The 19,798-nt window shown below is 47.4% G+C and overlaps 1 protein-coding gene across 8 annotated transcripts in view; it reads left to right on the top strand.

Moving 5' to 3' along the window:
* Positions 1–17,583, top strand: part of NUP93 (nucleoporin 93) — a 90,640-nt gene extending 73,057 nt beyond the window's left edge. For 4 of the 8 annotated variants that reach the window (XM_019754041.3, XM_019754078.3, XM_019754085.3 and 1 more), the window contains 16 exons: positions 296–435; positions 3,548–3,680; positions 5,125–5,282; positions 6,303–6,468; positions 6,753–6,846; positions 7,599–7,790; positions 8,413–8,539; positions 8,656–8,728; positions 9,019–9,063; positions 10,768–10,884; positions 11,649–11,767; positions 12,578–12,695; positions 13,118–13,201; positions 14,058–14,108; positions 14,682–14,858; positions 17,314–17,583. In XM_019754041.3, coding sequence (XP_019609600.3) covers positions 296–435; positions 3,548–3,680; positions 5,125–5,282; positions 6,303–6,468; positions 6,753–6,846; positions 7,599–7,790; positions 8,413–8,539; positions 8,656–8,728; positions 9,019–9,063; positions 10,768–10,884; positions 11,649–11,767; positions 12,578–12,695; positions 13,118–13,201; positions 14,058–14,108; positions 14,682–14,858; positions 17,314–17,424 — 1,905 coding nt within the window. In that variant the 3' untranslated portion in view covers positions 17,425–17,583. The remainder of the gene's footprint in view (positions 1–295; positions 436–3,547; positions 3,681–5,124; positions 5,283–6,302; positions 6,469–6,752; positions 6,847–7,598; positions 7,791–8,412; positions 8,540–8,655; positions 8,729–9,018; positions 9,064–10,767; positions 10,885–11,648; positions 11,768–12,577; positions 12,696–13,117; positions 13,202–14,057; positions 14,109–14,681; positions 14,859–17,313) is intronic. The other 4 variants (XM_019754052.3, XM_074314838.2, XM_019754069.3 and 1 more) reach the window with 3 other exon arrangements.
* Positions 17,584–19,798: the final 2,215 nt, after the last annotated feature.

Raw genomic sequence — 19,798 nt, 5'->3', positions numbered from 1 at the left:
ACTGTTCTTGTTACTTTTATGTGGTCTTAATTAAGTGGGTGGTTATGTCAGACCCGGAATAGTAATTGATCTGAAAAGGAGCTCAGGACGGGGGTGCTTGTTGGAAGGTAGAAGCCTCGCAGCTGGCCGGGCAGAGGTGTATCTTCTGTGCTGGGCGTAAGCCTGAGGGCCTCAGACAGGAGACATGAACCTCCTCCCCCTGCCCTCCGGCCCGCCTTTGGGGTGAGTGCCGCGAAGAGCCAAACAGTCTCTCCAGCCCGACAGCATTGTCACGTGTCATCTCCTTTATGTGCAGAACATCTCTGACATGTGGACCATGGTCAAACAAATGACGGACGTGTTGCTGGCACCGGCGACGGACGCCCTGAAGAGCCGCAGCAGCGTGGAGGTGCGCATGGAGTTCGTCAGGCAGGCCTTGGGCTACCTGGAGCAGAGGTAAGGCGGCCGCAGCCCCGTGCCCAGAGCCAGCCGTTTCTCAGGTTTCAGGGGTCCTCGAGCCAAGTGCTCTGTAGCTGGCATAATTGAAACAAGGGTGAGCAAGTCTGAGAGGTGTCATCCTGTTCCCGGAAGCACTTCTCTACCAGGACTAGTTGTGCAGCGATGTAAAATCATGGGACGTGGGAGCACTGTTGGACTTTCTCTTTCTCCGCTCTCTGTCCCTCATTACGGACACATGATTTTTAGGCCACAGGGCCTGGTCAGGGTCCTGAACCCAGTGACGTTCAGCTGTCACTCCTTAGGCTGTTTGTTTTCTGTCATCATTTTTTCACACCCGGCAGTATCGCCACCTTCAAACCTTAGGACAGCCCGTGTACCTTTATTTTCCTGTGGCTTTACTCCGTTAATCCCCGTGCGACCGGATCCTTCCCAGCTGCTAATGCCTGTGATTTGTGCCTCAGCTTCTTTGCCACACCCTCACTAATTGGACTCGGTCACTGAGGGGATGTGGCTCTGCCCTAACTATTGTCCCCTTTGTTGGTGGGACCCGTGCCATTCCCCCTGCCTGTGGACACTCCTTCCAGCTCTGAATTGGCCAGCAGGGGTTGTCATGAGTGTGCAACGGACCCTTTTTATTTCAGAGACAGGGTGCTGGGCCGCTCTGCTGGCTCGAGAAGAAAAGCCGAGTTGAATACACTGGCTAAATTGCAGCTCTTTGCCACCGAGCCTGTACAGCTGCCAGTGGCCTTGCAGTGTGGTCGCCCTTTATCCACAAAGTAATGCTTCATTAGGAAGTCATAAGATTTCCTTGTGTGCAACTGAGGTGATTCAGAGAATAGGTTTTTATACAGTTTTTATACTGTATTAATTATGCAATAGCTACATGAGATGAATACCATCAAACATTAAACTCACTAGCCTCCGTTCCCTTGTTAAGAGAAATCTGGAACTCCAAATGGTTATTTATCCCTTCTGGCATAGGCACAAAGAGTTTATAGAATCTGTCATTAGGCTTTGGCTACATTTTTGTAACGTAAGTTTTGAGTGTACTGATCTTCAGCCATAAAGAACCTATTGTCTGTAGTAGTATGTATTTGCTAAAAACCAGCAAATTAGGAATCAGAATTTCTTACAGTATGTAATAACCTTTAGGAATTTTTTTAATGGGTTTACATATGATTGCTCATGACTGCTTTTTCCTTAATAAACCCAATCCTTAACATTGGTGCTGAACTTCAGGATACCAGGCGGCATGCCTTGGTTTCATATCATTTTGTATCAAGAAATGGTAAGCCATTCCATGTCTTTGATTATTCTTTTCATTTAGTTTTTTAGGGTTATTTTAGAATTATTGTCCCATTGATTCCTTTAGCAGCACTTGGAGCTACTTGGGAGTTTCCTGTCCACAATTATTGTAACCTTACTTTCTTTTTCACACTAGTGGCATTTGTTTTAAGGATTCATCGTCACATTTTGATAAACGGAATATTTTAGAATAATTATACTCACTTTTATTTTTGCTGATGCTAATCTACCAACAGTGGGGTGTGGGGAGATGGACCAAATGGGTGAAGGGAGTCAAAAGGTACAAACTTCCAGTTATAAAATAAAAAAATCATGGGGAAGTAATGTACAGCATGGTGACTATAGTTCATAATACTGTCTGCATATGTGAAAGTTGCTAAGAGAGTAAATCTTAAAAGTTCTCATCACAAGAAAAAAAAATTCTATAACTGTGTGGTGATGGATGTTAGTCTTATTGTGGTGATCATTTCACAATATATACAAATACAAAACTACTATGTTGTACACCTGAAACTAGCATATGTTGTGTGTCAATTATACCTCAATTAAAAAAAAAATGGGGGCCGGCCTGGTGGCTCAGGCAGTTGGAGCTCTGTGCTCCTAACTCCGCAGGCTGCCAGTTCAATTCCCACATGGGCCAGTGGGCTCTCAACCACAAGGTTACCGGTTCAATTCCTTGAGTCCCACAAGGGATGGTGGGCTTTGACCCCTGCAATTAAGATTGAACACGGCACCTTGAACTGAGCTGCCGCTGAGCTCCCGAATAGCTCAGTTGGTTGGAGTGCAGGCTCTCAACCACAAGGTTGCCAGTTCGATCCCTCGAATAACGCAAAGGATGGTGGGCTGCACCCCCTGCAAATAGCAATGGCAACTGGACCTGGAGCTGAGCTGCACCCTCCACAACTAAGATTGAAAAGACAACAACTTGAAGCTGAACGGCACCCTCCACAACTAAGATTGAAAGGACAACAACTTGACTTGGAAAAAAGTCCTGGAAGTACATACTGTTCCCCAATAAAGTCCTGTTCCCCTTGCCCAATAAAAAAAAAAAAAAAAAGATTTGAATATGGGTTATATTTTAGATAATAACAATATATTAATATTGAATTTCTTGATCTCATAACGGTATTGAGGTTAGGTAGGAGAATGTCCTAGTTCCTAGGAGATATATGGTGAATTGAAGTATTTACAGATGAAGTAGCCACTGCTTTCTATATTTCTGATAACGTTTTAAAAGCATTTAGAAAAAGTATGTATGTATATTATGTATATAGATATCTACTGTATACATACATATATGTAAATACACATTTACATATGTGTATGTGTATATATATATATATATATATATAAAATGAGAAAAAACATGCACACATATGTTAACAATTGGTGAATCTAGGTAAAGGGTATATGAGCATTTATTGCACTACCATCCTTTTAATTTTTTGTAGGTGGAAATTTTCCCAAAGGAAAAGTTTAAAAAGTGCCCAATATCACAGTTAGGCTGTGAGTTGGAACAATTATTATTCTGCACATTAGCTCTTATGCATTTGAAGTCCACAGTTATGCTCCTCCAGGGGTTTTTTTTTGAGTCTCCACAGTGATGAGAAATCTTTACAGTGACCCACAATGAATAAATGATGCAGTTTGCTTCGTTAAGCATGTGCTGTTTCCTGTTCTGTGTCAGGTTGGAAGCCCAGGTCCTGCCCTGCAGAGGTCACAGTCTAATGTCATGGATATGGACAGCTATATGCGTAATATGTATTTTCAACCTCCCTTGTTTTTTTCTTTTAAATTTTTCCAGTTATAAGAATTATACCCTTGTGACTGTCTTTGGAAATTTGCATCAAGCCCAGCTGGGTGGGGTGCCTGGGACTTACCAGTTGGTTCGAAGTTTCCTGAACATTAAACTTCCAGCTCCCTTGCCTGGACTGCAGGTATTGGCAACTTTCTCTGTGTGATCAGTTATACCCCCAGAGTTTTCAGTTAAATTGAGGTTATGTGTAGAAATTGCTGTATGAAAAAGAGACCAGAGAGGGCGAGAAGAGAAGTGGGAGACTTTGGGAGGCACGTAGTGCAGGAGTCCAGCGGCTGCTTGCTCAGCTCAGGGTGGAGGATGGCGGGGTGTGGGGAGGGATGTCCTTGGGTCCTAGATGTGTTTTGAAAGTAGAGCCAATAGGACTAGTTGAAGAACTTGGATGTGGGTATTAGAGGCAGAGTTAGGGATGTGACTTCTGAGGTTGTTGGCTCTAACGGCTAGAAGAATGGAGTTGGGTATGGTTCCTAGGATGTGGCCTCTCTTCTCAGCTCACAGTCCAGTTGGGGAATTGCCTTGCAGTCATTTATCATACTGTGTGCAAAGCGTTCCATGGGAGCTTTGTACCAAGGCTAGTGGGCTACACAGGAGGCTGGCATCATAAAGATGGTGAGGTTCACACTTGTGCTTGAAAAACAGGGGCTCCCCAGCCTGAGGGCTTGGAAAAGGGTATTCCAGGAGGAGGGAACAGCATGGAAGCAGGAGAGTATCTGGTGTGTTGGGTATGTGGTAGGGCTTGGCAAGCTTGGGCCAGCTGGTGAAGGCCTTGAGTGTCAGGCTGAGTGAGCACTTTGGATGTAAACAGTTCAAAGGGGGTTAAGTGGGGAAGTGACACAATCAGATCTGAGTTTTAGAAAGAGTCCTGCCAGGGGAAGGGTGAAGGGGCCAGAAAGGAGGTCCCTGGTTCACTTCTCTGGAGTTGCTGAACAAAAGCAGAGAGAGAAGAGTAACCACCGCCTGCTACGCAGTTGGTGACAAAGCCAGATTTAGGATAGATAAGCTCTGGTCCTGGGAGAGTGGAAACAGAACTGCCTTCTGGGATCCCCAGCACCTAGCACAGTGTCTGAAACACAGACATTCGGTAAGTGGGTGAATGAATGAACAATGAAAGAAGGAATGAAAATGCCAGTATCCATTTGGCTAATCATTAGTAGTTAGCACTTTATACACATGAGTATTATAATGATGGTCTCTTATTGGTCAGTGAATGTCTTTAGCCCTTGCTTTGTGGAGGTTGCAGGACTGCATGTCTGTGTATTATGGAGGAACACGTTATGTGGTTACTGCAGGCTACTGGGCTTCCATGGAGAAACCACAGGCTGGTTTCAGGTGGGACACATAGTGCTTTGGAGGAAAAGCCAGATCGCCACTTACCAGCTTACCTCGAACAAATTACTGAATGTTCCCGTACCTCAGTTTCCTCGTTTGTGAAAGCTAATGGGGTTGTGGTGAAGATTAAGTGACCTAATACAAGGAGAGGGCTTGGCTGAGGGTCAGCGCATCAGAGAGCCGTCGGTGAGCTTGTGTTTGCCTGTTTCTTTGAGCATCTTCCCTCTTTTCCGTAGGACGGAGAGGTGGAAGGCCACCCTGTGTGGGCATTGATTTATTACTGCATGCGCTGTGGAGACCTGCTTGCCGCTTCACAGGTGGTCAACCGAGCCCAGCACCAGCTGGGAGAGTTTAAAACCTGGTTCCAGGAATACATGAACAGCAAGGACAGAAGGTATGTGCGGTGAAGGAGGTGGCACAGCCAGAAGCAGCCAGCTGCAATCAACAGGGTGGTCTCCGCTGGCATTGCTCTTTTCCCTGTACGCGGCTCTCGGAGTCTCTACTTGGGAAAAATTTAAGTTTAGAAAGCAAGTAAAACTCTCTGTAGGATAACAGGTGGAAACATGAAAAGAAGAGCCCCCTACTGACACCCGTGTCTAGACTTCCATGTGTCTGTGTTTGGGAATGTTCTGTCCTAGTATGTTATGGGCTGCAGTGAGAGCATGATTTGATTTACTCTGTAAACCCAGGCACATCAGGCTGCTTTGTGAAATGAAACTTGGTGGTATTACACTCACTTATTAACACTTAGTGCTTCTCTGGTTGGCCCAGGATTGTCGTCAGGCACGTCATGGCTCAAAGGCTAGAAGTAGAAGTGAGTTTAAATGTCCATACGTGTACGTAGAAGAAATGGCAGTGCTTATCCCGGTTACGCCTGTGGAAAACTGGGCATAATTTGTCAGGCGATGCGAATAATGCCATGTCCAGAGATTGTCTTCAGCCATAAACCCCTGTCTTGCTTGTCCCAGAGTTTAAAGTAGGGTTAATATCCTTGAGTTTCCCCAGAGGGACACCCTGAGGCAAGGATTTGAACACAAGTATTTATTTGGGAAGTGATCCCTTGTGGGTAAGGGAGTGGGAGGCCCAGGGAGGCTGAGACAATCAAGGGGACTCGTTCTTATCCGTCACTGCTTCAGGGCCGCTGGGGAGTGGGGTGGAGTATTAACTCCGCAGCATTTCTGACCTGCCCCGAAAGCCTCTGTTAGAGGAAGCTGACAGGCAGAGAGACGTCAGATGCTGGTGGTTGTGTCAGATCAAAGTGATGGCACCCAGGGCATATGGGCAGGACAGTGCCTGTCACCCTCGGTGAAGGAAGGCTTCATAACTCTGTGATGTCCTTGGGGCCTGGGTGCTTTCACGTGCCCTTAAGGATCTTTGGTGAGTCTAGTGTCTGTCTGTCCCCTTGTGTCTTTAGACTGTCCCCAGCTACAGAGAACAAGCTCCGGCTGCATTACCGCAGGGCCCTCAGGAACAACACGGACCCCTATAAGCGGGCCGTGTACTGTATCATTGGCAGATGCGATGTCGCCGACAACCAGAGCGAAGTGGCCGACAAAACTGAGGACTACCTGTGGCTAAAGGTAGGCCCCGCTCTTCTTGCCTGCACAGGCCTTTAGCCCCTTCCCTCTGCTGGCATTCCTCACACAGATTTTACCTCCTGGCTGTGTGATGGATGCCCAGGTGGTATTGGGCTAGTGGACTTCCCGTCTCCTAGCCCCACTGTTTTTGTTACGTGATTCCTGACCACCGGCCACAGCCAGTAGTGCACGCTGCCGAGCAGCTGCAGTGGCACGGCTGGCCCGGGACGTAGGGTGTGCCAGTGCACGTGTTTGCACCAATGCGCGTGTTTCTCTTGGGGGTTTAGTTGAACCAAGTGTGTTTTGATGACGACGGCACCAGCTCCCCACAAGACAGACTCACTCTCTCACAGTTCCAGAAGCAGTTGTTGGAAGACTACGGTAAGATATCCTGAACGTAACCACCTTTCCTCTCATCCACATCCGGTCACTACATACCTTTCCTTTGAGAAGATCCTTCATCTCTGAACTCTGTCTTTCCTTCAAAACACAAAACAACGATTTCAAATTTGCGTCGCAGCCATATGGCCTTAAGTAGTGTGTGTGACTTATGGTCATTACAGTGAACTGTTGGCTCTAGTTCCTTGAACTGCTCTGGTTGACACGTGCTCAGGGAGAGACCTAAAGAGGACTTGCCTGTTACTTCCTCGCAGATCTCTCAGTGACTGTGTCTGAGCACAAATGAGGGAGGAATAGCTCCCCACCCCCCATTATTTAAGAGTTCTGGGAAGAAAAGAAGATTCTAGCTAGTGGTCAGCAGTTGTTGAATTCAGGTATCTGTGAATCCGAGTGAACTGAAGCACCTTTGAATCTTCATTCTTCTCCTTACTGGGTGACTCTTAGGATAAAGTTGATGAACAGCCCCTTTTGTATTACGTGTTCAGCTCCTGAACTGTTTCTCTCCCACCTGATGCAGGGAGTTTGGGTTTTACAACAGGACCTCTGCTTGCCAGTTGTGTTGTGAGGTCCAGAGAAGGTCGGGGAACCAGGTTGGGGCTCCCGTGGTGGTTCACTGTGTCCAGGGCCCCCTTCATCCTGCCCAGCAAGTCCTTTAAGCACATGGGGCGTCTGCCTGGGGCCGGGGCCACCAGTGGCCTGACTCCCTGAGTCGGCTTTCTTTCCTCCTCCGCCAGGCGAGTCCCACTTCACGGTGAACCAGCAGCCCTTCCTCTACTTCCAAGTGCTGTTCCTGACAGCGCAGTTCGAAGCTGCAATTGCCTTTCTCTTCCGCATGGAGCGGCTGCGCTGCCATGCCGTCCACGTGGCCCTGGTGCTCTTTGAGCTGAAGCTGCTTTTAAAGTCCTCGGGACAGAGTGCTCAGCTCCGTGAGTATCTGCGATCAGTAGCATAGCCATAGCACGTCCCCCATTGGACGGCAGTGGACTCCTGACTGCAGGGAACAAGGATTTGGGCGGATGGCCCATTCGTTTCAGAGCATTGTAGACAGTGCAGTACAGAGTGCGGGCTTTGCAGCCAGTCAGTCAGGCTGCCTGGAGGACGGTGCTGGAGACGCAGTCCCTAGAGTCGGGAGTCTGGTTCTCATTGGGGCTCTAACGTGAATCACTGGGACCCCACCCAGCCGTCCTCTGTGCAAAGCTGCCTGCAGTGGGAGTCCGAAGAGGGCGGAGGAATGGCTCGGGCTTCATTACTTAGTAGAGCAGCAGAATCACCCGAGAGCACATCCCATAATGGTCCGTGGTCTGCGTCTTTTCATTCAAAGCCCTGCGTACTAGTAATTTACTACAGAATGCCGTTATGTCCACTCTACTTGGAAAGGAATTGAGGGCAGGGTGGTGAGGGCTTGGCCAAAGCCGAGGTCAGCAGACGAGTGTTGGCTGGGCTGCAGGAGAGGGTGCTGCTGGGTCCTTGGGCGCAGCCCCCATAGTTCCTGGTTGCCTGGGTCAGAGGGGCAGTCTGGTTGTGACCGTTGTGTCCCCCACGGTGCAGTCAGCCACGAGCCTGGCGACCCGCCCTGCCTGCGTCGGCTGAACTTTGTGAGGCTGCTGATGCTTTACACCCGGAAGTTTGAGTCCACGGACCCGCGGGAGGCCCTCCAGTACTTCTACTTCCTCAGGTAAGACGTGGTTTTCACCATTTGCTTCAGCTGCTTTTCACCTCTGCCATTCTGCGAATCACCATCAGAGCCCTCGAGTGCACGCAAGAAACCAGGTTGTTTTTGTCCCCTTGCAGGGACGAGAAGGACAGTCAAGGAGAAAACATGTTTCTGCGCTGCGTGAGTGAGCTCGTGATAGAAAGTCGGGAGGTACGTCCGTGTGCTTTCCTCCCCCCCCGTGACTGTCAGTGTCCCTGTCCTCATGCTAATGTGATGCTGCACGCCACCTCTGTGCTGCCTCTGCTGGGCAGGGCCAGGGGACTGCGCGTTTTCTTTGGTTTCTGACACTGAAAATAATTGATTCAGTCTCACTCTTTTCTAGTTTGTGTAAGACTTCGCCCACCTTCCCTATATTCTTCCCCTCTTCTGTCTCCAAAAAATTGTGGATGATGTGTGTATCTCTGTCCTGTAAATTGAGTAAACTTTTTTTGTCTCCACAGTTCGATATGATTCTTGGGAAACTAGAGAATGATGGAAGTAGAAAGGTGAGTTAAATGTACCTCTAGAGATATGTTAGTTTGCATTTGGGGATTTATAATTATCAAAAGAATACAGTTAGATTTTAAGATTCAAGGTACTACAGATGCAAATCTGAATGAAATTGCTTAGTTTGAAAAATGAATGAATGTTACAGGCCCCAAATGATGGCCTCGATTTTATACATATTTCTACTTCTCCTTAGAATATATAAATGTGTGATTAGGTAGTTTTTTTTTATATGTTCAGAGTACTCATCTGTTCACACCTGCCATTTTTTGAGTTGAGAAGTCTGCTTTTCTGTCATTCGTGGCCTAGGAAATGTGCAAGAAAATAGATCGCTGCCCCTACTCTCCCCACATGGAAAATTTAGAAATATGCTTGCCGTCTCTCAGAGGGTAGTTTCTGAAGGCTCTAAGGACCCTGGAGATGCAGCTGATCCCATGAGCCTTAGCGATTCCCCAAGCCCTATCATGCCCATTAGGTGGTAGGAGAAGGGGCAGAGGTCCTGGCATTGAGACTGTCCTGACCCCACTCAGACACTCTTCCTGTGACTGTGGGAAAGTCACCTGCCTCTCCCAGGGACTCACTTTCCTCACTTGTAAAAATGGTGGCTTGGACCCAGCGATCTAGATAGAGGTGAGCTCACAGTGTTCACACCATCCAGCTCAGAAGTGAGGCCAGTGACGGTGCTGATGCCGGTGGCCGTGGTCATTGAGCAGTGACACTTGCCCGCCACTGTGCTGAATGCATTTCTTATTTAATCACCAGAATTACCCCACAAGGTGGGAACCATTATTATCTGTGTTTTCCAAGTGAGGAAGTGGAGACAAGAGGTTAATTATCTTCCTCAAGATCACACAGCCAGTTAGAGGGGGAGTGGAATTTGAACCCAGTCCTTGACACCAGAGCCCACGCTCTTCACTGATCTGTGCTGCCTGTGGGATGGCAGGAGCAAGTCACCCTGACTTGGCCCAGCACCAATGGAGAATCACGACAGCCCATCAGACATGACGCGACCCGCCCTAGCTCTTCTGTGGCTCCTAAGGCCTCTCTCATACTCTCCTGACCATTTGAGTGATGATGGTGTTTGTTAAAAAATATTCTGACACCACTTGCCATATATATTTTAAGCACTGAGTTTCTTTTGCCATCTGTCTTAGAAAGCAAATCTAAAATCTTTCAGATATTTTCTCTGAGTCTCCTGATTTTTTTCCTCTAGTGCCTATTCATCAGCAAAGTTAAAATCATTGATGATTTTATCTACTGTGTTTCCCCACAATTAAGACCTAGCCGGACATTCAGCGCTAATGCGTCTTTTGGAGCAAACATTAATATAAGACCCCGTCTTAAATTAATGTTTGCTCCAAAAGACGCATTAGAGCTCATTGTCCGGCTAGGTCTTATTTTTGGGGAAACATGGTACTCTCTGGGTCATTTTAGAAAATTAGAAAGCACAGAGTCTTATTGCTGACTCCTCTGTGCTGCCTGTGCATCTGCCACTTCACATGTAGTTTTCTTTGTCCTTTTCATATGTTTAATAAGCCTGTATCTTCAAGAAAGCCAGAACCTAGCTGATGAAATATATGCATTGTCCAGGGCAAGCATTTTCAGTTAACGTAGTTTTCGGATCCCAGTTGCTCCTCTGCCTTTAAAATAACAGCTTTGTGTACCCATCTCTCTCCCTCTCCCTCCATAATTTGTCTTGTCAGCCTGGAGTCATAGATAAGTTTACTAGTGATACAAAGCCTATTATCAACAAAGTTGCTTCTGTCGCCGAAAATAAAGGACTATTTGAGGAAGCAGCAAAGCTTTACGACCTTGCCAAGGTAAAATGTGCCCTTTTCCTTCTTCTGCACTTCATAGATCTGTCGGCCTTTTGCCATTAAACACACACATTCCAATGACGCCATTGTTGTACCACTCCTGCTGCTGAGGCATTTTCCCCTGGTGCTTAGGCAGTTAATGGTCCAGTCAGGGTGAAATTCCCATTTTCTAGAATTATTTCTGTTCATAAGGTATTTCTGGCCAAACAGGAGTGACATATTGAAAGGATATGCTGGAGGCACTGACTGAGCTGTAGTCTCACTTGGCAACAGAATAAGTGTCCGTCACATTTTGATGGCGCAGCTGCTGGTGAAAATGTCTTCATGCTTACCCTCCGGGCATCCACAGACACACTGCTGATCAGAGCGTGTTAGGGAATTGTACGACAGCTGAGGCATTTGGAGGGAACTGGAATAATATTTCTACATAAAGACATACGACTACTGATGGCTGTGTGGCCTAAAAGAGATTACATTCTTTCCTTTTATCAACTGAGAAAAGTGCACCAAAAGAGGGTTATAACTCTTTTTTTTAAATAATTAAACAGTGTTTTGATTGAGGTCTTATTAAGATGTAGAAAAATGTATAAATATTGAGTGTACAGCTTGATGAGTTTTCCATAGGAATATACCAGTGTAAGCAGTACCCAGATCAAGATACAGAACATTTCCATCCTTCACCCCAGAAAGTTCCCTCTTTTGTGTCGGCTATTTAGTTTGTCCTTTTATTGATTATGTAATGCCTTAATTTTTAAAAAATTGAATAGAATGCTGACAAAGTGCTGGAGCTGATGAACAAACTGCTCAGCCCAGTGGTCCCTCAGATCAGCGCCCCGCAATCCAACAAGGAGCGGCTGAAGAGCATGGCGCTGTCCATCGCGGAACGGTAAGGCCGGCCACCAGTGCCCATCCGGCATTACTAGCCAGAGTGGCCCTCCTGGCTCACCGCCCCAGCAGCACCGTCAGAGAGTCTCCCCATCATGACCAGCACTTGGAACTGTCAGACTTAACAAATTTTTGCCAAAAATACGGGTTTGAAAGGGTATCTCAGCGCTTTTATCCTGCGCATTAGTTTAATCCTAGGTATTATATTCATCTCTGTTCTGTTATCAGCCATCCCAAAGGCATGTGGGAACAAAGCTAGTGATGGACAGATGGGCGAATTCCTAGAGGGGTGGTGCCCAGTGTGTCAGAATCCACCCTCCCCCCAGTGAGTTACCTGAGCGATCAGGCTTGAATCAGTGTAACTCCCAGGCGGAGGCGACAGTCATTGCTTTTGGGCCCTCTACAGACACTCCTCAGAAAGTGACCCAGGGAAAACCGAGTTGGAGATGCTTTCCTGGGGCAGCGCAGAGCATTCTTGGCAAATGAGATCTCTCCCTTTAGCAAACAGTTCCCAGTCATGGCCTCGGGGTTTTGGGGCCACAAGTCCTCCCATTCGTCCTGGAGATTTGGATGCTGAGATGGTGGGCTGAGGCTAGAGAACCATGCTCCATGGAAAATAGTATAGGAATACTATCAAATCCACTGTCAAACGCTTGGCCATTTCACAAGAAACATTATTTTCCACTCCTTAATTCACCTCATCGAGAGGGTTCAAGAGGTTTTGGCATTTTTCAAAGGCTAGCCTAAAGTTACAGATTGCACAGAAATTCATAATACACCCGTGACCCCATCCCTTTTTTTTGTCTTTCAGGTATAGGGCTCAGGGAATCAGTGCAAATAAATTTGTGGACTCTACATTCTATCTTCTCTTGGACTTGATTACCTTTTTTGATGAATATCACAGTGGTCATATTGACAGAGCCTTTGATGTAAGTGTCAGGAGCCGTATTTGAAGTGCCGGTTAATGTCTGCCCTTGGAAATTCATTTAAAACAAAGGAAGCGTCACCAATGTACCTATTAAGTGAAGAAGTACAAGTATTATCCTGGAAGCTTAAAGGGGGTTTCTGCATTGCTCTTTTTTCCTTTTTCTTTTTTCTATTCTTTTCCCCTTTAGTCTGAAAACAGATTTCTCAAAGTAGTTTGAAATCTCTGAATTTTAAAATGGCCTCAGTAAAATAAGGATAGGAATTAAATTAGTCAGCAAGTTAGAGCCTTTGTGTGTATGAGGGGAGTAGCGTTTTCTGTTAAGAAGCCCTTTATGACGTGTTAGGTACTGACTTGGTGTTTAAGGAGATAAAATGACAGTGATGGTTGTATCATATGGGGCTGGTGGGGTTTTGTTTTAAACAGATAATTGATCGCTTGAAGCTGGTGCCCCTGAATCAGGAAAGTGTGGAAGAGAGAGTGGCTGCCTTCAGAAATTTCAGTGATGAAGTAAGTCCTTTTCTTCCTGAGTTATGGAATTCCTTTTTCCCCACTTCTGCCGAAAGCTTTTGTTTTAATGTAGCTAGTAACTTAAGAGTCCAATACAGTAACCATCAGACTGAGTTTTGTAAGTTAAGTCCAGTTTCCGGTATCCTGGGCTGGTTTTCTGTGAGTACACATATCCCCATCAGATTATTGTCCCAGTTCCTGACTCAGAAAATATAGTCAGTTTAGTGATCAGACGTGTTCTTTACAGCAGGTTTCTGATCGATCCTGTGATCTTCCGTAAGCAATTCCACTGGGTGCATAAAACATGCATCATTATTCACTTCCTTCCTTTCCTCTCTGAACCGCTTGTTCTTGAGAAGCAGGTGCAGTGACCATGGACTCAGTGATCAGCCTTTGAGCCCAGTGCGGGGTTTCTAGCGCGTTGCCACCATTTAGACCAAGGTGCTCAGCTGGGCTGTACGCTGGACTTGCTGCTAGGAGAGCTTTAAAAATATCTTCCAGGCCCTACCCCCAGAAACGCTGGTTTCTCTCAGGCTGCAGCCGGGACCTCTCCCAGTCTTTCCTACCTATATGGAACTGGGGTAAACTGTTCTCTAGGACCCCAGACACTCAGGGCCAGCTGCCTGTTCTGAGATGTCACTATCAGTGTTTTTGTTTTTGTTTTTTCAATTACAGTTGACTCAGTATTTTATATTAGTTTCAGGTGTACAGCATAGTGGTTAGACATTTATATAATTTACGAAGTGATCCCAGATAAGTCTAGTACCCACCTAGCACCATACATAGAGGAGTGTTTCGATTTAAAACTGTTACTCAGTAAGCAAATACCTTTTATAAAAACATGTTTCTGTTTTAGAGGAAGGAGGAAGGCCAGCTTCTGCACATGGGATGGGGCAGCTGCCGACTGGTACATGCAGTTCCCGTCTTATCCCTTGCCAGCCTTCCCGTCATGCCTCTGTCGAGTCTACCCAGCCACTTGTTATTTCCTTGTTTCTCGCCTTTCTTTGGAAACATTGTTCACAGCATCATGGACTGAAATGGTGCGCCAGGGCCTGTCTGTGTAGATGCCCCCAAGGGCTCCGGTACGGCTCTGAGGGTCCAATGGAGACAGTCTGGGTGGGTCTGAGACAGAGGGGAGTATCCTACGCACTGACATTCAGAACCAGACTGTTTTTGGCACTCGCTCTGCTGGCCAGTACCGGCGTCCATACTGGTCAGATGGGTGCTTGCGGCTCGCTGCCCCGCTTGGGGGGAATGGCATCAGGAAGGGAGCAGGAGGGTGACCCGCCTGCTCGGCGGAGCAGCCTTGCCTGGGCTTTGCCCTCACACTTGCCGTTTCAGTGCCACCAGCTCCGTTTTGGTGGCTCTGCAGCCGTGGGGATGTGGTGTGACCGGGACACCGGGCCTACCTGGAGGTCCCGCTCCTCTCGTCGGCCCCAGAACTTGGTTCCTTTCCCTCACTTCACACGTTTCTCTGCAGATCAGGCACAACCTCTCAGAAGTGCTTCTCGCCACCATGAACATCTTGTTCACACAGTTTAAGAGGCTCAAGGGGACGAGTCCCTCCTCGGCATCCAGGCCCCAGCGAGTCATCGAGGACCGTGACTCTGTAAGATCCCAGCGTCAGCCAGAACCATCGCTGAGAACCACCTTTCTGGTTTGCCTTCCATTGCACCTCACGAGACCACTGCTCATGACCCCAAACTGCTCTTTTCCCTTACTACCTGGCAGCTGTGTCAGGAGGCTCCCAGAAGAAATCAAACATTAATGGAATTGCTGTTCTCAAGCTAAAAAAAAAAAAAAAAGCCAAGTCTGCGAATATCACCTTTTAAAAAATCAAGCAGAATGTTCATTTATAGTGATTCCACAAGAATTTTCTGCTCATTTTAAAATAGATGGTTATTTTGCAAGTCTCAGATCAGCACTTTCATCAAAACCACATTTACTTTGGGGCAACGCATTAATTTGATGCAAACCCTTGTTTTGTTCTCATCTGAACTCGGTGAGCCCAAAGAGGTACCTAGGGCAGTCGTTATGCCCATTTTACAGCAGAGGAAACTGAGGCCTAGAGTCAGGAAGCTTTAGTGGGCCCTTCCCATGGTAGACGAAGGGGCCCCATCAGGAAGCCAAGTGAGTTTGGCACCTGGGCCACTGCCCTTTCCGCTCGCTACCTGTTGCCTCCCCCATTGCACAGGTCAAGCAGAATCTAGGTCGATAGACTTCTGGGACTCACTCAGCATGTGTTGTCCAGCTGGTTTGACAAGAGGGACCATGAAAACTTAGTGCAAAATTACCTTTCCCTTAGCTTTTCCACCTGTTTGATAGGCTCTCAGTATGGCATGTGACAAAACATAACTGATTTGGGCAGTCAAGAAACAAGCCTTGAAAAACCCTATCTTCAGCCTCCCAGGATGTCTGTGGGCTCTCTCTGCTGTGACTCCCACAGACGCTGTTGTTGACAGACCTGCCCTGTGAGTGGGGGTCGAAGTTTCAGTTCTGACAGCATAGCTAGCAGTGCTCGGGGGTGGTTCACTGACGTGGCAGGCCCATCGTGTGTGCACCAGAGGCAGCTGCTGGTCTGCCGTCTGCTCTTGGACAGGCAAGAGCCCAAACAGCGTCAAAAAAGTGTCAGGAGATGTGCCAGAGGTGCGCTCCTGTGCTTGGGCCTTGGCACCAGTCGGTGTGCCATGTGCCTGATGAAAGAAACGTGGTGCAGGGCTGTTGTGAGGGCCAGGACTGAAGTGGCGGGGTTTTCTGGTCCCTGGTGAGCTGCTGCCAGGTCAGAGGAGGCCTTGCCCACAGAGAGTGGAGCTGGTGGCCTGGCAGGCCCATTTTCCCCACCGGAAGGGAGCTATCTGGAGACCATCTGAGCTCAGAGTCTGTGTGTTTTAATCTCTTTTTTAGACAGTTTTTACATGTCATAAATAAAGCCATTCTTCTGTCTTCCTCTGGCCCATCGCTCTTCTTTTTTATGAGAGGTAGGGATGGGTAGGGTCCAGGAGAGACTTACATGTACGAGCAACCTGCCCAAGAAGTGGCTTCATGGGCTGCAGTGCTCCCAGGAAGGGCATGGGGCCCTTTACCTAACACCCCGAGAGCTCATTGAAAGTGGCTTCAAATCAGGGATGAGAGCCCGTGCACTTTTTGCACTTCGAAAGAAAAACGAATGGGTACTCTCATCATAGGTAAGAATTTTTTTTGGTTTGGACATTAGTTAGGATATACACATGCCAATTTATTTCACATATCAGCTAAAAAGCACTTACCTTTCAGTTTTCTTCTTGAATGGGCCTTAAGCCTAGTAAGTGACCCTTGAGTTGTCCTTAAAAGTCTATTACTGGTCGAAAAGATGTTTGCAGACTCTCCCTTTCTATTCTAGATGCAGTTTCCTTTCTTGCTGTTATAATCATCCAACATATTTCACTTTGGAGCAACATGAGGCTGTTGCTTTATTCTTTGTTCCAAAGTTTCTTTATTCTTTATTCAGTAATTTATCCTTTTTTTTTCCCCCTGTTTTTAGAAATACCTGAGTTAAAATCCTTTTCCTTCCTGGACCAATCCAGGAATCCCATAATTTCGTTGCCTGGGAAATGAGGGCCACGCACTTCTGTTAGGAAGGAAGAAATGGAAGAAGCGCAAGGACAGAAAAGGGAAGAAGCAGGAGAGGCAGAGAGGTGGAATGGGACTACTCAGTTACAGCCATTGTCTCTGGTTTTGCAGCTGCTCCCTGGGAGCCCCAGAAACTCAGATCCCCAAGGAAGCTGGGGAACAGAAACCAGCTAGGGGAGAGAGCGCAGCTCTCAGCTAGGGGAAGTAGAGCGAGCAGTCTGAAGCCCAGGGCCCTATCAGAAGCTGGTCTGCTGTGTCGGGCGAGGCGGCTTGCCTGGCAAACCCGTCTGTCTTGGCTTAGTAAAAGGGCTTTGGAACTGAGGCCCCAGTAGACAGGCTTTGCTAGTTGTGCACCATGCTGGGTACAGTGGCTGTCGTCCACCCCCCAGAAATCTGCCCCGACACCGAGGGGTAGAAAATGGCAGACCCTGGTGGTGGTTCCCGGCACAGTGCCCTGACTTGAAAGTTCACTGCTTTTCTTCTCTTCTTCCCCTTTCTCTCAGCAACTCCGCAGTCAAGCCCGAGCCCTGATTACCTTTGCTGGGATGATACCCTACCGGACGTCCGGGGACACCAATGCAAGGCTGGTGCAGATGGAGGTCCTCATGAATTAAGTGCAAAGCTTTGCGGGGCTTCTGGGACTGCTCTGTCAGTACCTCGGGCGCGTGGGCCTGCCGGGGTGGTTTCTGGTTTTGTTTCTGTTGTGTTTCGTTTTGTTTTGTTTTTTTGTATTATGTATTTTTGTCAACACCAATAAATTTATTTGATTTGTATTTCTTTTCACATTCTTTTCTTTTTCTTTTTTTTCCTTTGAAATTTTGTTTAAATTTTTATTTGTGTGGGAGGAAATGTCTTCACCAGTGCTTGGGCCAGAAAATGATAGGCTTATATAGGCGTCTGTGGTTTGGTTCAAGTTGACCTTAAACGATTAAAAGTCCACCCAAAAAGAGCAAGGAAATGAAGGCTTTGGGAGTTACTTTTATTCAGATACAATATTCCATGTAGCAGGGTCACGGTTCCTCTTTCACATTTTTATTTGAATGTGAAAGCCGACCTCAGCTGTGGGTGAGTTGAGGTTTGTGTGAAATATTAGGCGCTCCGTGTCCTCCCTTTTCTCTTGGGCGTGCCTTGGGGTCCAGGTGGTCCCAGGACCGTCCTCCAAATCATTTGCTGTGATTCCAGGATTGATTAGCTTGCTGTTCTGTGAAAATCCCACTGGAGATGAAAACAGGCTTAGAAAAAGATAGCCTTAGAAACGAAGGTTGTAGCTGTCTTGAGGAAGTGGAGACCTCACCGCTTCTCCCTCTGTAGCAGCCCCACTGAGACGTGAGCCCCTTTCCCTCCTCTCATGGGCAGTTCCTCTGTTTGCACAATGAAGCTGATTGGGGGGGCAAGTTCATGGGTCACATTCCCAGTGTCTGACACCATTGGGCAGCACTGTGGGGATACGATCCCTGAGCAGAGGTTGTCCCTCCTCACTGGCTCTGTTTCTCCTACCACCAGGCCCGAAGGCCTGGACTAAAGTGCTCTCCAATGAGGACGAGTGTTCGTTCCTGAATGGGCCAACTGGGGCTGCGAGCGGGTAGGCAGTGGTCGGCTCTGCTGGTTTTATGAACTGCGCCCGAGGTGGCCTCTCCCACAGGCTCCAGAGGTGCTCTTTGCTCCTAGTGAGAAATGGCTCTCTTGTCACAGGACACAGTGACCCATGCCATCCTCTGGTTGTGAGAATAATTGTTACCTTTTGGGAATGAGCTAGTGTATCGATAATGGGCCCATCTGTTTATTCGCCGGATTCCATCTATCCAGGATGCCCCTGAGGGCCAGCAGGTGTGCTTCTGCCTTCCCCTCCAGCCCCAGCTATTCACCTGGAGTTCTCACCTTCACCTGAGCTTTGCTAAGAAAGTCTCAGACGGTGAGCCCTGCAGGGGACTTGAGTGGGCCAATTGTGCCCTGTTTGTATGTACTGATTTATATTTTCAACAAATCAAATGATTTGCTTTAACAGTGCTCTAAAAACTCTACTCTGGACTTTTCATAAAGTGTGGCTTAGTTTTGTTTTTCGTTTTCATATTAGGTCTTGTAGATGGAAATGTAATGGTACCATAAATGAGAGAAGGCTCAAGTTGTTTAAATACATATATGCTCCTTGCTCAGCCCATGCTCTTCATTCTGACCGTGCAGAGTCATTGTGACTCTGCCTGTCCTTACATCAGGCCGTTCTGCCAGCTCCAGATAGGAGAACCGCACGTGAGCTCTGCATGGAGGGGTGAGGTCCTCTACCCTCAGATGAGACATGAAATCCAAAGGGAGAGGAAAGCCACCACACCTTGATCTGCCCTGATGGGAGAGCTGTGTGGACCTGAGAGAAAAGTCCTCCCTGGCTTGAGGACTTGCCCGGAGAGACATCCGTAGGAGAAATAAGATAACTGGGTTCATGCCAGAAGGGCCAGGCCCATGGAACTCATCCCATTGCCCGTCCCATCGGCTGGTTCTGTGCTAAAGCACGGCCTACTGGGCCTAGAGATGCAGGAGACACAGGCTGAGTTTGCAAGGCCTCGACATCCACAGGTTCCTGTGTACCATGTGACAACAGGTGCCCAGAAATCTTGATGCTGTGACAGGTTATTAGCTTAAAAATCATCCTCAGCTCACTGTTTGGGGAACTCAATCTTTTCCCTCAATATTGGTCCATGATTTCACCATTTACCTAGAGAAACAGAGAAGTGGCACTGGGAGTCTCATCTTCCAGGAATGAGTCCAATCTTTCCGACAAAATCGGGGGCACTTGGAGACTGACAGGGTTAGTGCCAGCCTCAGAGTGGCTCATAATAAACTCACTGAGACACTGAAAGGGACGCACTGACTTGATCTGGGTCCTTTCAAAAGCCTTGAGATTTGATTTCAAGAAATTTGTTCTTGATTTTTTTTCTTACAAAACAGATCTGGCTGCCTAACTTCAAAGGGAAAACTGGAGTGAGCTCTCTCAGA

Source organism: Rhinolophus sinicus, chromosome 8, assembly GCF_057876585.1.
Source record: "Rhinolophus sinicus isolate RSI-liver-muscle chromosome 8, RSI-T2T, whole genome shotgun sequence".
In the NCBI taxonomy this organism is placed as follows: domain Eukaryota; kingdom Metazoa; phylum Chordata; class Mammalia; order Chiroptera; family Rhinolophidae; genus Rhinolophus; species Rhinolophus sinicus.
The sequence above is the reverse complement of the archived record's forward strand: the minus strand, read 5'-3'. Positions and strand labels throughout refer to the sequence as shown.